General features: G+C 51.8%; 1 protein-coding gene across 26 annotated transcripts in view; it reads right to left on the bottom strand.

Annotated features, from left to right (window-relative positions):
* ZNF362 (zinc finger protein 362) overlaps window positions 1–10,354 on the bottom strand; it is a 49,900-nt gene extending 39,546 nt beyond the window's left edge. Inside the window, exons 1-3 of one of the 26 annotated variants that reach the window (XM_042856233.2) lie at window positions 9,924–10,352; window positions 7,597–7,681; window positions 2,064–2,282 (exon numbers count right to left, since the gene is read on the bottom strand). Coding sequence is in view for 9 of the 26 variants with exons in the window: in XM_042856221.2 (XP_042712155.2) it covers window positions 7,597–7,681; window positions 9,274–9,463 (275 nt within the window). In the remaining 17 variants the exon portion in view is untranslated. The other 25 variants (XM_065575293.1, XM_024106584.3, XM_042856229.2 and 22 more) reach the window with 25 other exon arrangements.
* Between the last annotated feature and the right edge of the window lie 3,718 nt (window positions 10,355–14,072).

Genomic DNA, 14,072 nt, shown 5'->3' on the forward strand with positions numbered 1-14,072 from the left:
ACACAGCAAAAAAAGCCATTAAAATGGAAATGATGAAGGGTGGGAAGCACTGCAGCAGATACCTCCCCCAGGCCTGCGGGAGATGCCGCAGCTCAAAGCGCCCCCTCGGCCTCTCTCGCCCACACCCAGCGCCGCCGCTGGCAGCACCATGCAGGCAGGGCACACCGGCCACCAGCTCCGGGCCGCAGGTTCAGATTAAAACCTGACTGCTCTGAAAAGCGACTCCTGCCACTCCACTGGCAGTCAGGAGAGATGGGCTAAGGAGGCGTCTTGCCCCAAATACCTGGCCTGGCCCGCGCCCGGCACCATGCACCCTCTGCCTACAGCACACGCAGGGGAGCGGGCAGGCAGGGAGACACGCGCGCAGGGCCAAGCCCAGGCAGTCAGGCACACAGAGACAGGCAGAGAGATGCACACACACAGGTGCACGCTCAGAGTCAGGCAGGGTCACGCACAGCACAAAGCAGACACAAGCATGCACACACTTAGGTGTGCACAGCGAGGCCTGGACAGGCGTGCAAGCTCTCACCCACCGAGCAATCAGCTCCTCACCCTGCCTGTTCTCAAGGCAGACACGGCTTTGCTGACACCTCCGCGCACCCTGTAGGACCCTGGCTCTCGCCTCCTCACTCCCAACCCCAAGCCACCCTCCCGCCCACAGCCTGCATCTGCTGATACCTCCCAGAAGGAGGCAGAGCAGGAAACAGCCCTGCTGCTGGAAAGGCTGACGCTGGTGCCGAGCGGTTCTTTTCCCGGGTTGCTGGCTGTCGGCTGCCCCAGGGTCCCCCGGAGCGGGAGGCAGGACTAAAGGAGAGAGCAGTGCAGGACACTAGCCTCGCAGAAGGCACAGCCAGGGCAGAAGAGAGCCGCATGGGGAGCTGCCTGCGGGGGATTCCTGGGTACCAGGGATACCTGAGCTGTCCCTCACCCATGGCTCCTGAGTGGCTCATCTCTGAGCTCAGTTCCTGCCCCTCCCTACACACAGGAGGAGGGGCCCTGGCGTCCTCGCTGCCCGTGAGATGCTCCCAGACAGGGGCCACGGGCAAGGCCGGCACTCTCCGGTGGCAGCCGCCAGGACACAGGGGAAGCTGCAGTGTGGGGAGATGTGGCTGCCCCTGCAGAGAGCAGAGCTCGTGCTGGGGTGGAGGCTGCAGGCTCTAGCCCGTGGGGGGAGTGGCCCCATCACAAGGGGACAGCATTGCTCCCTAGAGAAAGAGGCTGATCTTTCTGCTGAGCACAGAGGACAAGCTGGGGGCAGGATGCTCCTGAAGCAGAAGGCCAGTAGGAATCGCTGGATGAAAACGCGTTCAAACCCCAGAGTCCAGAGAGCACGGATACTTGTCCCAGGCCTGGCACAGGTGGGCACAGGAGATCTCGCCTCCCTATGCCTCACCCAGACACCCAGGGGGGCAAGGGCACAGACCTGCTCCCGGGTCTTCAATCAGTGACTGGGGAGGGGGGGGGGGGGCGTGTTTCAGGCTCCATCTCATCAGAGGGGAATCTGCTGCAAAAGGGCCTGGACTCTGATGGGGGAAACACCCCGGGAGCTAAAGACCCCAAGCCCAAGGTTGTTACCTGCATCACCAGGATCGGGGATAACAGACAGAGCAAAACCAGCCCCTCAGGACAGGGCAACAGCTGGGGAGAGGGAACCTAGGGTAGCCGCAGGGAGTTTGGGTGGCAGGGAGAAAAGGGGCGTGGAAAACAGCATTGATATGGCCTGGAGTTAGGAGCATGGTTTGTAGGCAGGGTGTAGGAGAGGACCCCTGGTGGCCCCAGGCTATGGAGCCTGGACGGAAATCATGGATCCAGGGTGGGAGGAGAGTTCAGATAAGGCAGCTGCAGCAGAGGGGACCTGCTGCAGCCCTAGGGCGGCGGTGTGAATAGCAGCCCCAAGGCAAGAGGGCGTGGAAAGCAGCTAGCACAAGGGGATCTGCATGGCCCCGGGGGGGAGGGGAGGGGATGGAGCCCTGGTAAGGGGTTCAGAAGGCAGCTGCAGCAGGGGGACCTGTCACGGCCCCGCAAAGGGAAGACGTTATGTGCACTCGCGTTTCAGTACTCACAGGCTGGCCTCAGAAGCCAGGTGGCCGCAGCTGCCTGGGGAGACGTGTAGATGATGCTCCAGGCTGGCGGAGGTGGACGATCCCTCCTGGTGCAGGCGGGCAAAAGCCCCAGTCCCAGAAGCACACTAGCCTTCACCAATTCCTACCACTGCCGTTAACACAAGCTACACTTCTAGCGGGGACTCCTCTACTTTTGCAGCCCCCTCTGTCTCGTCTTTGCTGAAATAAAAAGAAACAAGAGATTCTTTTCATGGAAACTGCAAGGCAGCACGTGGCTGCGTATGCTCCTGGCCAGCAGAGTCATCACATCGGTAGAGGCCGAGACACCAGTACCACTGACCCATGCAGCCACCTCTGGGGTGGAATGTGGCAGCTGATTAACAGCACCCAGTAGCCCTACACTACAGTTTGGGGCAAGGAAGGAAGAGACTGTATCTGTTTTAAGCTGCAGGGGGATCTAGGGAGGCAGAGAGAAACTATCCCAGCTACAGTCTGGCCAGGACACCTGGACTAAACACACCGCTCTTGGGGAAAGTGCGATGGGATCTTTAACAGCCAGAAGGGGTCAGACCTTAGTTAGCCTGCCATGCAAAAGACAGCCCTGTGCCAACAGAGCATCCCCGGGCACCATGCAGGAGCTGTTCAGCACGGACTCCAACGCGATTTCCTGCGGCACAGCGCTCCGGAGGGGAGGGGGTGAGCCACCTACTGAGTTGCTAGCGAGCAGCAACCCCAGGCCACAGCCAGTCCAGGGAAAGAAGGGAGGATGTAAAACTGTAGGGCTGGGGGAATGGAATCTGGAGTCCCATCTCTGTGGAGACGTTGAGATGCCAGGTCTGAACAAGCACTGGTCCGGCTTCTCTCTGGGACTCGGAACGGGGCTAACTCACTGACAGCAGATCATGTGCCATTAAAATACCAGTGCCCAAAGCACCACCTGTCAGCTCTCAAAGATGCTCCTGTTTGCCCCCTGCTGTGCGCACAGCTGGGTGAAGAAGAGCCCCGGAAGCCAGTAGCAATACCACAAACAAGTGGGCAGCCAAGCGAGCTACCGCCCCAGTCCCCTCCACAGCAGCACTGGGCTCCTGTGACCAGCTCCCAGCCAGCGCCAGGCCTCCGAATATCCCAAAGCAGGTGTCCCCCTGGCACTGCCAACACATCTCTTGCAGCCTTTTCTCTGCACTCCATCCATCAGCTCGGTCCCTTCTCTCTCTCCCCACACCCACTCACACCCTCCGCAAGTTCTCACCCTACCCAAGAAGAGACTGATCCAGTGGTTACGACAGAAGACTCCTAGGTTCCATTCCCAGCTCTCCCACTGACTCACTGTGCGACCGTGGGCAAGTCACTGTCCTGCTCCGTGCCTCAGTTTCCCCATTGATAAAATGGGGATAACGATTGTGACCTTACCTCATTGTGGGGCTTCAACTCCTCACTCCATGTAAAGCACTAGGGGAACCCCAGGAAGAATGGGATGAATCTCACTCTCCTCCCCCCTTGTTCTGCCCAAGTCAGAAGTGAGTGGGATGGGGAGTGGGGGGGGAATGGGCTACTCTCTGGATGGGGATTTGTATCAGGGTTTTAATGTTTTGCACAGCGCCATGATTTCGGCAGTCAGCATTCGACAAGGCCCTACGGACAGCCCCAGGGAGGAATGGTTCACCTTGGGAGTGAACTGGCCTCCCCAAGGGAGCCTTGGCACTGGGAAGCCCTTTCTGCAATGGGAACTCGTGGCCTCCTGAAAGCAGCTGCTGAGGAGACACCGTGCAGCTCTCCATGGCAATGGGTGTGAAATCACACATGAGGTCCTCGTCCTACACACACACCAACCCTACTTCTCCCATGCAGAAGGAATGTATACCAAGGCAGAGACACCAGAAAGAATAACAGCCACGAAGGCAAAAAAAAACAAGCCCCAAACCAAAACTAGAATCCCAGCCAGAAAACCCGGGAAGGCGAGTCTAGAAACCCAGCCTCAAGATCTTACTTTTCAGAAGGAGCAATCGTGGGGATCCTGCACCAGAAAAGAATTCACCGAAGATGGAACCAAACGAAGCCCTGTGTTTCTGCCCCCTGAAGGTGTTTTCATTCCGATTTCCTTTCCTGATCAAAGCCGACAAAAGCCCCAAAACAAACTCCCTCCCCCTCTCATGCGCCCACCTCCTCCTTGACAGCTGGGGGCATTCCCAGCCCCTGGGCAATGCAGAGGTCTTCAGCAGTTCCCCTACAAGGGGCGAGGGGACCCTGTCACCCACCCTCCCTCACTTCTGGAGGCCACCACCACAAGTGTACCATACACATCAGGAAAGCCCCAAAGCCGGAGCCCATCTCCTTGGGCAGCCTTGAGCACGTACGTGAGCCTGCTCCCAGCATACTGGCTCTTCAAGCCCTTGCCAGAGCTCTCCAGCACCTCTGGGGAGAGTTTTTAAAAACAAACACACACAGGGCAGCTCTTGGGGGGATCACAGCCCAGACTGGAAGCCTGACCCATCCCTAACCCAAACACAGGCTAGCGAGAAAACTCACCTGCTGCAGATGGCCCATCAGGACTAGGACAAGGCACTGATTTTGTCTGCCTTGGGCACTCCCATGGCCCCCCATCACTGAGCACCTCACAAGCATTAATGGATTTGTTCTCACATCCCCTGTGAGACAGGGCCAGGCTACTATCACCCTCCCTGCCGTACAGAGGGGAATAGAGGCACAAAGAGGCTCAACTCGTATCTCTCAAGTCCCAGGCTGGCCCCCTCACCACCGGGCCATGCTCCTGCTCCAGCCACTAACGCCCCTTTGGCAGGCAGAGGCCCACATTCCCGGGGCGGCGTGAGGCACTCAGGCTGGGACAGCTGCAGATCAGGACTGAAGGAGTCTGGGGGAGCTTGCACAGTACTGCCCACGCTACACCCATCACTGATGGTTGTGTTAATCCAGAGTCACACCAGCACTGACACCTCTAATTCCAGAGCCTTAGAAGAGCTGCCCTCTCCATGTGCACACCTCGCAAATCACGGAGAGACTAAGAGCGCCCTCTAGAGCGGGAGCCAATGCTTCTCTCTTTGGCTGAGTGGTGCCTAGCGCAACAGGGCCCCGCCACAGACTCCGGCTTCCTGTAATACAGGAATGGGAACGCGTGCTGTGCAAAAGACGGGCTCCCAGCCACCTCCAGGATGACCTGTGATTCTTACAATGTGCGAGTGACCAGACCCCATCCCACCCCGTCAGCACCGTTTGTCAGGAGAGAAAACAAACACCCACCCCAAGGAGCAAAGGTACAATTGAGGCGAAGGGCCTCCCTTACAACGTGTATATGGAAAATTGTGTCAGCGCCTGCACTGGGAAACTGTGACTATCCAGCCCATTACAATAATCACAGGGTGAAATGGCCAGCTCTCTGCCCACACTGTGTATTAGGAAAATCAAGGCCCAGGGAAACACATGCAGCATGATTCCTGCATTTGCTTCTGACGCGTTCAAAAGATGGGGAAAATCTGCAGCCAGAGGTTGAAGCTGGTTAGTTAGCAGAGCTATGGAGGCACACAGGGCAAGAGCGCAGTTCAGGGCCACCATCCTAAGAGCTGACGCAGCTGCGGGGTTTCTAATGCAGAGGCTTGAGCGCAAGAGACAACTGAATGGCGAGGTCTTGTGTTTAAAATCCATTTACCTGCCGCATCACGCTCTGGGTTGAATTCGCCAGTGTCAAAGCATTGGGGTTGGCAGAAGGAGGCATCCAACAGGTGGTGAATAGTTAGGAGAAAGCAAAGGCCTAACTAGACCCTTTCTACCAGCAGACAGCGCAAGGCTGGCAGGGTGACCTGCAATAGCCACAAGACTCAGCAACCACTGAGGGGAACCTGAGACACCAACAGGCCCCATCGAGAGGATCAGACTAAAATAAAAGCAAAGCCGCAAAGCTCAGAGCATTTGCCCAGCTCCGTCTCAGCTCGAGGCCCCAAAGCCAGACGTGCATGTCCCCTAACAAGATCAGTGCATGGCACCAACCAGCTCTGCTGGAGGCACAGTCCACACCAGGGAAGATTTCTAGAGTGAAAGTGACTTACACCAGGAGAGATGTTACTGGAATTCTGTGCCTTTCCACTCCAGAATGGCAGATCACAAAGCAAGGATCCAAGAACTACTGCGGCCTAATCCCAGATCTCACACCAACTCCCTCTGGCTGCATCTCCACTGGCAAGAGCAGACACACTGGTACAAACAGGGCAAGGTTGGCTATCACCGTACTGTCAAGGTCAGACAATAGGCCACTAAAAGCACCCAAGCCCTGTCTACACTGGTGCTTCCATCACTGCTACTATCAGCAAAGTTGCCCCCGGTGAGTTATGCTTTATAGATTTATTTATAATGCAACATGGGTGTAAAACACTCAGAGCAGAATGGCAGAGCAAGGATGTATCACACTCAAGGTGTTATTTCTGTGCTACTGTAACAGAAATAAATAATGCCGCCACCCCACGCCAACAATGAAGTGTAAAAGCAGCGACATCAGAGTGCACAGGCCAAAGGGAAACCTTCATTAGGACGCCCTCTCTGCCAAAGCAAAAGCCCTGTTCTCTCCCTTGAGTGCTCCCTGGAAAGTTCACACACACACACAGGCATTTCTATCACACTCTTGTGAAGGCAAAACTCCTGTCTAAGCCCTGAACATTACAACAACAAAGCCATCTAAGAAGTCCACACCACGTTAGTGTCTAGCTCTGGGCACCAGGCCTCGTTAGCAATTTGGATCACCACAAAAAGTTCCCTATACGCAGAGTTTTTGTGCTAATTAGGAAAGCGTCTTTTGGACACACCAGATTTCAAATGCTCACTGCTGAGACAGCAGAAATCAGGATAGCGGGTGATGTTATAGTGCCATGTTATCTGGCATCAGGGTGTGTAGACGCAGCCCGGTAGTTTTCCACAGCTGCACAGTGCATAGATAAGAACACCAACATGTAGCACTTGTAGAGGCCCTTTTCATCCAGAGAGCTCAAGGTGCTTTACAAAAAGACAAGTAAGTATCCCTGTATCAGTCTTACACGTGGGGAAATTGAGGCACAGAGAAGTTAAATGACTTGCTCAGGTCCCACAGGAAGTTGTTAGCAGAACTGGGATTAGAACCCACGTCCACTGATTCCCAGCTCTGTGACAGACAGACAGACATTATACACACATGCACTTGTGGGTTATGTTTAGACGTGCTGATGGCTAACTTGCAGTTTGATGTACTTCTGCTATTGAGGAAGATGTTGTTTCGCTTCATTCCAAGTAGTTTTTTCAGACTGTTTTGGGATCAAGATCTGAACAATCCACAGACTTACAATGAAAAGGATTTCTAGAGGGGCAGGATCCAGCAATCAGCAGGAAGCCCTCAATGGACATTCACCAAGGTCCACATGTGGGTGGCTTGGGAAGATCTCCAGCATGGACATGGGGTCTGATTTGTCACAGCCCTACTTTCGAACAGCTTCATGCACTTTGGTGGGTTACTAAGACACATAGAAATCTGTCATTGAGCATAACTCAGAGCGCCCACCTCTGTATGTACTGTCGGTGCTTCCCCTGACATCTGTCCATCTCCAGAGCTAGCAGAGCACAGATGTTGCGCGCAAGGTGTTGTTCTATAGGGGACAAGGAGGACAACTTCACACACACCCCAATACACACATCCCAAATACACAGAAAACACCCCCAAAATGAGCCCAGGAAGACACACCTGGGGCAACAGATACTGCCTCCAAACTAACACATCCGTGGGAATGCCGCATTCTCTTTAGAGAAAATAAACAAAGGGCCAAATTTCTCCCTGTAGTAGCTCCATGGAAGTCGGAGGAGTTATCCCAGGAACAGGGTTGGACTAAACTATTTAGGAATATTTGGACAAAAGCAGAACCAGCCGTAGGGCTGGGCCAGATTCCATCCACCTCCCTCCAATCTTCTAAATCAGGATTTAAAAAACTTTTGCCTCTTCCCCAAAATGTGACTTTTAAGAGGCCTCTCGTTGACCCATCTGCTATCAGTCACAGAGCAACAGTAACAGAGCAGCTCAAACAGGCATTTGAGAAATTGTCCTTCACTTTTCCAAGACAGGCAGCAAATAAAAGTGCAACACTAACCATACAGTAGCATCTGAGAAGGATGTGTGCTCTTGACTACACTCTGTACAATACTTCTGAATGAGCAGCTTTTCTAAAAATAAAGCATTTATATCCTAGAATACTTCTCTTAGTCGGACTCTCTTTTAAATATTCTAGAACAGACTGTATGTACAATCCAACATGTACTTAAAATTATGCCTGTATAAATAGTAAATGCATGTACACACGATGCACATAGATAGCACACACTAAATACATGTTCACATATGCACAGACCTCTCTATACAACGGCACGAAAAATTGTGTCAGTTTCTAAAACTGCAGATTCCACACTCTGAAAACACTACATTCCTGCTAACGTGCAATTGCAAAATATTCCTGGTTAAACATTCCGTTTATAATATTGCTTTCTATCAAAATATTAAAAAAAACACTTTTTCACCACCACCACCCCAAAAAACGGAATCGCTTTTAACCAACATGCAACATTCACAACCATCTGTTTTTTAAAAAATAGCTACATTCAGATTCAATTAACTTTTCCATTAAATAATCCAAAGGGAAAAAGAGAAAATACAGAGCAGGGTTTTTCATTGCGTTTTTGTTTTAAAAAGGCTGTTTAAAAAAACTTTTGCATAAGTTAACTTTAAATCTTAAACCCCCTCCCACAGAAATGTTTGACTGTTTCCTTTTTTAAAAGTCCAATTACATTGTATCCCCCCCGTGCAAGCAAGATCTTTGCAACAACACAAAAACGCAAAGCAAAGAAAAACCACCCCTTTAGGTGCCCCTTTTGCCTTTCAGCTGCCTCTCCCACATTCTCAGACAGTTTTATTAAAATTTTCAGACAAAAGAAAAACAAAAATGGCAGCCTGGCTTATTTTTAAAACAGGACAGGGACGCCATATTCTGCAGATCTGCAAAAAAAGACAGAAATCTGAGGCTTGGCCACTCAAAAAACCCAGGCAGCTGCAAAGTGCAAAGGGAAAGCTCCGTTTGCAATCAGTTTATTTGCATTAAGCCCCATGAATCATTGTTTACCGGAGAATTGCACCAAAGGGGTTTTTTGAATAACCCGGCTTTAAAAAAAAAAAAAAAGCAGACACTTCCTATACCAACAATCATGCTCCCTTTGCAAATTGCAATCCAGCCAGCGATCCGTCTGCAAGGAAGAAAATGGGCTCCCCCCTTTAGCTTCCTCTCTTCCTCCTCCTCCTCCTCAACCCGCCCAGGCTTTAGTGCATTGGGGGGCACTGAAAAGACAGAGCCCCCCACGCAGCCGACACTCATCGGGATCAAATGCATGCATCAGATTAAAAAAAAGAGGGGGGGAAGACCCTAAAACCCTCCTCTCGCTAGACTCCAGCAGCCGCAGCCCGAACCCAGCAGCGCTCGCTGGAAACTGACATGCGATTGCAATTTGCAAAGGAGACCAAGAGCGACAGAAAACTACATGCAACTTTTTCTTGCGACCCCATCTTTAAAAAAATCCCCCCTCTCTTTGCGGCTCCCCCTTCCATGCTCCTTTCTTTGCTGGGAGCAGGGAGCCCCCCAACCACCACCACCATTGCGCTCCTGGGGGGAGGGTTGTTGCATACAGACCTTGGTTTGCCTTAACTGCAGGTTTTTTGGATTTTGTTTTGTTTTTTTGGCAAATAGACATAAAAAAAAAAGAAACCCCCTGTCCCCAGCCCACCCCCCGCCCCAAAGCCGAGGTTGGGATGGTCTTTCTGGCTTTGCTGTGTGTTAAAGGCTTAGTTCAAACCTTCCGGGTCGCCTGCTGTTCACTTCTGGGTTCTGCAAGCACCAAAGCACCACTAGAGCCGAGGCGGTAGGAAGTGCATGAACCTCCTTTGCAAGGGAGGTTTCGGGGGGTTCTTCTCCTCCTCCCTCTTTGTGGTGTCTGGGAACCTCCTTTTCTCCCCATCCCTCCTTCCGGAGTCTGGGGAAGAGCTCCCAAAAATGGGCAGACACAATATTCTAATCAGAGATGGGGGGAGGGAGCCTTTGGCAAAGAAAACAGAGGGGGAGAGCTGCTGCTGTGTGCCGAGAGGAGCGGGGGACTGCCGCCGGGCTGTGCCCAGGCAGAGTGCGCAGGGCTGGGCAGGGTGGCCTTGGGGCGCCCTCGCAGTCTCTCGACTCTCCTTCGCTATTCCCCCCCCCCCCAAAAAAAAGTTGCCCAGTGTTTCCCTTCCTGGCCCTAGAGCCAGAGCCGAGCCACCCACAGAGCCTTGGGAAGCCGGGATTGTACACAGTTCTCCACCTCCTCTCTTGATAGGCCACGATAACGACACTTTGCATGACAATAGCCCCTCTTTTCTGCAGAGCTTAAAGTGCTTCCCCAAAGTGAGGAAGCCAACACAGGCTTTGTGATGTGTTGTACAGCACCTAGCATTATGGGGTCCTGATCCATCACCAGTATATACAAGAATAATTCTTATCCCCATTTTTCAGATGCGGACACTGAGGCACTGAAGTGCTTTCTCCACAGGGAGTCAGTGGCAATGTTGGGAATAGAACCCAGGTGGCCTGTCCCATATTCCCCAGCTCTATTTGAAAAATGAGAAAATGCTGCCTGTTTTAGTCCTGATGAAAGACCCTTCTTGGCAGTGTCCCAGCTTCTCTTACTGTTTGGAAAGATATAGTCAGAGTAATTTGCATCAATTTTAAAGTAATTTTCCCTGCCTGGTTCTTCATTAGAACCTGCTTGGAAGTTGGATAGAGAGTTGGGCCCTGGTTCTGCAAAGTCACTCCTGGCAAGCAAATCCGCAAGCCCATGCAAAGCCCCATCCACTTTTATTTATGCGTCACATGAGCACAGGGCCCCACACCAAGTGCAGTTCCTTGCAGGATTGGGGCCACAGACTGAATCAGTTTCTCTCTATCTACATTTCCATCACTGCAATATCTGTGCACTGTTATTCATTAGCATTGTATTGGCTTTGTTATTTAGTATTTGTCTAGTGCAAAGAATGTCCTAGCTACTTCATAGGCAGGTTCTAAGCCAGAACGTTGAGAATCATGGCAAGTTATGTTCAAAAGAGTAAAATTCTGTGCCCATCTGCTTCCAAATGGGTTCTTTCCTCTGTACAGGGCCACACATGCAGCTTTGCTACTGTTCGTGGGTGTCCTGCTTACTGTCCACATGGGGTAGTTTTCAGAGGGGCATTCTTTGAGGGTGGGTGGGCATGGAGCAGGCAGGGTAGCGTTAGTTTATTTTATAAGGTTTAAACAATTCCTTTGGGAAAGTCTCTGACCAAAGTAATTGCATGCACTTCACAGTGGCAGAGAGAAAGATAGGTTTCCATTTGCTCGCTGGAGCATTTTCAATGTCTTTCTCAGGTCCTCAGCATGCTCACAGCTCCAGCTGTGGGATAGTGGACTGAGCATGGAGTTGGACATCCAGAATGAATACAAAAGTGCTGGATAAGCACAAAATATTATTAGAATCCCATTCTGAGTATCCACTCAGCTGCCACTTGATACGAAATGTTTTAATCCACGGGGCATTTTATTTTGTCAAAATATTTTTAAATCGCCTTTAAAATATGGCTATTGATCACTATGCAGTGGATATATTCCATCACATTTCTACTACTCCAGTCCCCCATCCAGCGCTCCAGTCCAGCAAGCCCTTCCTCAGGCAAGTGAGGATTTCAGGGATCAAGTACTACCTTTATAAGAACAAACCTGCCAGAATCTCAGTGTAAGGCTAGAGAAGACCTGGTTAGTCTGTAAATCGTAGAATCATAGCAATGTAGGACTGGAAGGGACTGTGCCAGGTCATATAGTCCAGTCCCCTGCACTGAGGCAGGACTAGGCATTATCTAGATCATCCCTGACAGGTGTTTGTCCAACCTGTTCCTAAAGCCCCCCAGTGACGGAGCTTCCACAACCTCCCTAGGTAATTTGTTCCAGCGATTAACTATCCTTACTGCTAGGAAGTTTTCTCTAATGTCTAAGCTATATCTCCCTTGCTGCAATTTAAGCCCATTACTTCTTCTCCTGTCTTCAGTGGATAAGGAGAACAATTTATCACCCTCCTCTCTATAACAACCTTTTAGGTATTTGAAGACTGGTATCATGTCCCCCCGTTAGTCTTCTCTTCTCCAAACTAAACAAACCCAGTTTTTTCAATCTTTCCTCACAGGTCATGTTTTCTCTGCACCTTTAATCATTTTTGTTGCTCTCCTCTGGACTTTCTCCAGTTTGTCCACATCTTTCCCAAAGTGTGGTGCCCCAAACTGAACACAGTACTCCAGTTGAGGCCTTACCAGTCCTGAGTGAAAGAATTATTTGTCATGTCTTGCTTACAACGCTCCTGCTAATACATCCCAGAATGATGTTTGCTTTTTTTGCAACAGTAGTACGTTGTCCTTTACTTTTGTTGACTCATATTTAGTCTGTAACCTCCAGGTCCTTTTCTGCAGTACTCCTTCCTAGACAGCCATTGTCCATTTTGTATCTGTGCAATTGATTGTTCCTTCCTAAGTGCAGTACTTTGCATCTGTCCTTATTGAATTTCATCCTATTTATTTCAGACCATTTCTCCAATTTGTCAGGATCACTTTGAATTCTAATCCTGTTCTTCTTTTTGCGGATACAGACTAACACGGCTGCTACTCTGAAACTTTTCATTATAGAAGGGAGCAAGTAGCCAGTGGTTCGAACAGGGGCCTAGAGCCTGGAGAGGACCAGGTTAAGGTCCCACGTGGGGACAGGCTGCCTGATCTGGGGATATAGGCGGTCCAGGCCCTTGAGGAAGCGAAGACGGATCGCCTGGACGCTCCGGGGTGGAAAGCCGAGATAGCAGCGAGGCTTTGCTGTTTCAGATGTAGGAGGTACTCCAAGATGAGAGGTACCGGTGCCTTGAAGGGGGTGTGTGCGATGCTGGTCACACCAACACGTGAATCTCTTCCACTTTGCCAGATAGGTGGCTCTAATGGAAGACTTCCTGCTGCCGAGGAGCACCTCCCTTACTTGTTCCAAGCACAGAAGTTCCATGGGGTTCAGCCATGAAGCTTCCAAGCCGTGAGTGGAGGGACCGCAGGTCGGGGTGATGGAGGTGACTGTGGTCCTGAGTGAGTAAGCTGGGGAGGAGAGGCAATGTGATTGGTGCATCCACCAACAGCTCCAGTAGCATAGTGTACCAGTGTTGCCAAGGCCACGCTGGGGCCACTAGAATTTTCTCTGCCCCTTCCCTGCGAGCTTTGAGCAGGACCTTGTGCACAAGAGGGAACGGGGAAAGGCGTAGAGCAGGCGACCTCTCCAGGGTAGCAGGAATGCATACGTGAGGGAGCCTGGGCTGCGGCCCTGGAAGGAGCAGAACATTGGGCACTTCCTGTTGTGGCGGATGGCAAACAGGTCGACCTGGGGAAACCCCCACCTTTGGAAAATGAGGTGTATGACATCCGGCCAGATGAACCACTCATAAGTGTGCAAGGACTTGCTGAAGCGGTCTGCCAGTGGTCTGAACTCCTGGTAGAAATGATGCTTCCAGGTGAATGGAGTGGGCTATGCAGAACTCCCACAGCCAAAGGGACTCTTGGCACAGTGTGGATGAATGGGCTCTCCCTTGCTTGTAAAACACGGGGGTGGGGGGGTGTCCATTAGAACTGCTATGCACTGCCCTTGTAGTCTGGCCTGGAAGGCCTGGCAAGCAAGGAGCACCGCCCTCACCTGCCTGACATTGATATGGAGGGAGAGCTTGTCCTGCGACCACAGGCCCAGTGTCTGGAGGTCCCCCAGATGCGCCCCCCACCCCAGAGCCGACACGTCCATAACCAGGGACAAGCAAGGTTGAGGGTTGCGGAAGGGGGCTCCTCCACACACCGCTTGGGGGTCGAGCCACCAATGGAGGGACATGAGGACCTGCCCTGGCACCGTCACCACTGAATTCAAGCTGTTGCGCCCC

This window comes from Chrysemys picta, chromosome 21 (assembly GCF_011386835.1).
Source record: "Chrysemys picta bellii isolate R12L10 chromosome 21, ASM1138683v2, whole genome shotgun sequence".
In the NCBI taxonomy this organism is placed as follows: Eukaryota; Metazoa; Chordata; order Testudines; family Emydidae; genus Chrysemys; species Chrysemys picta.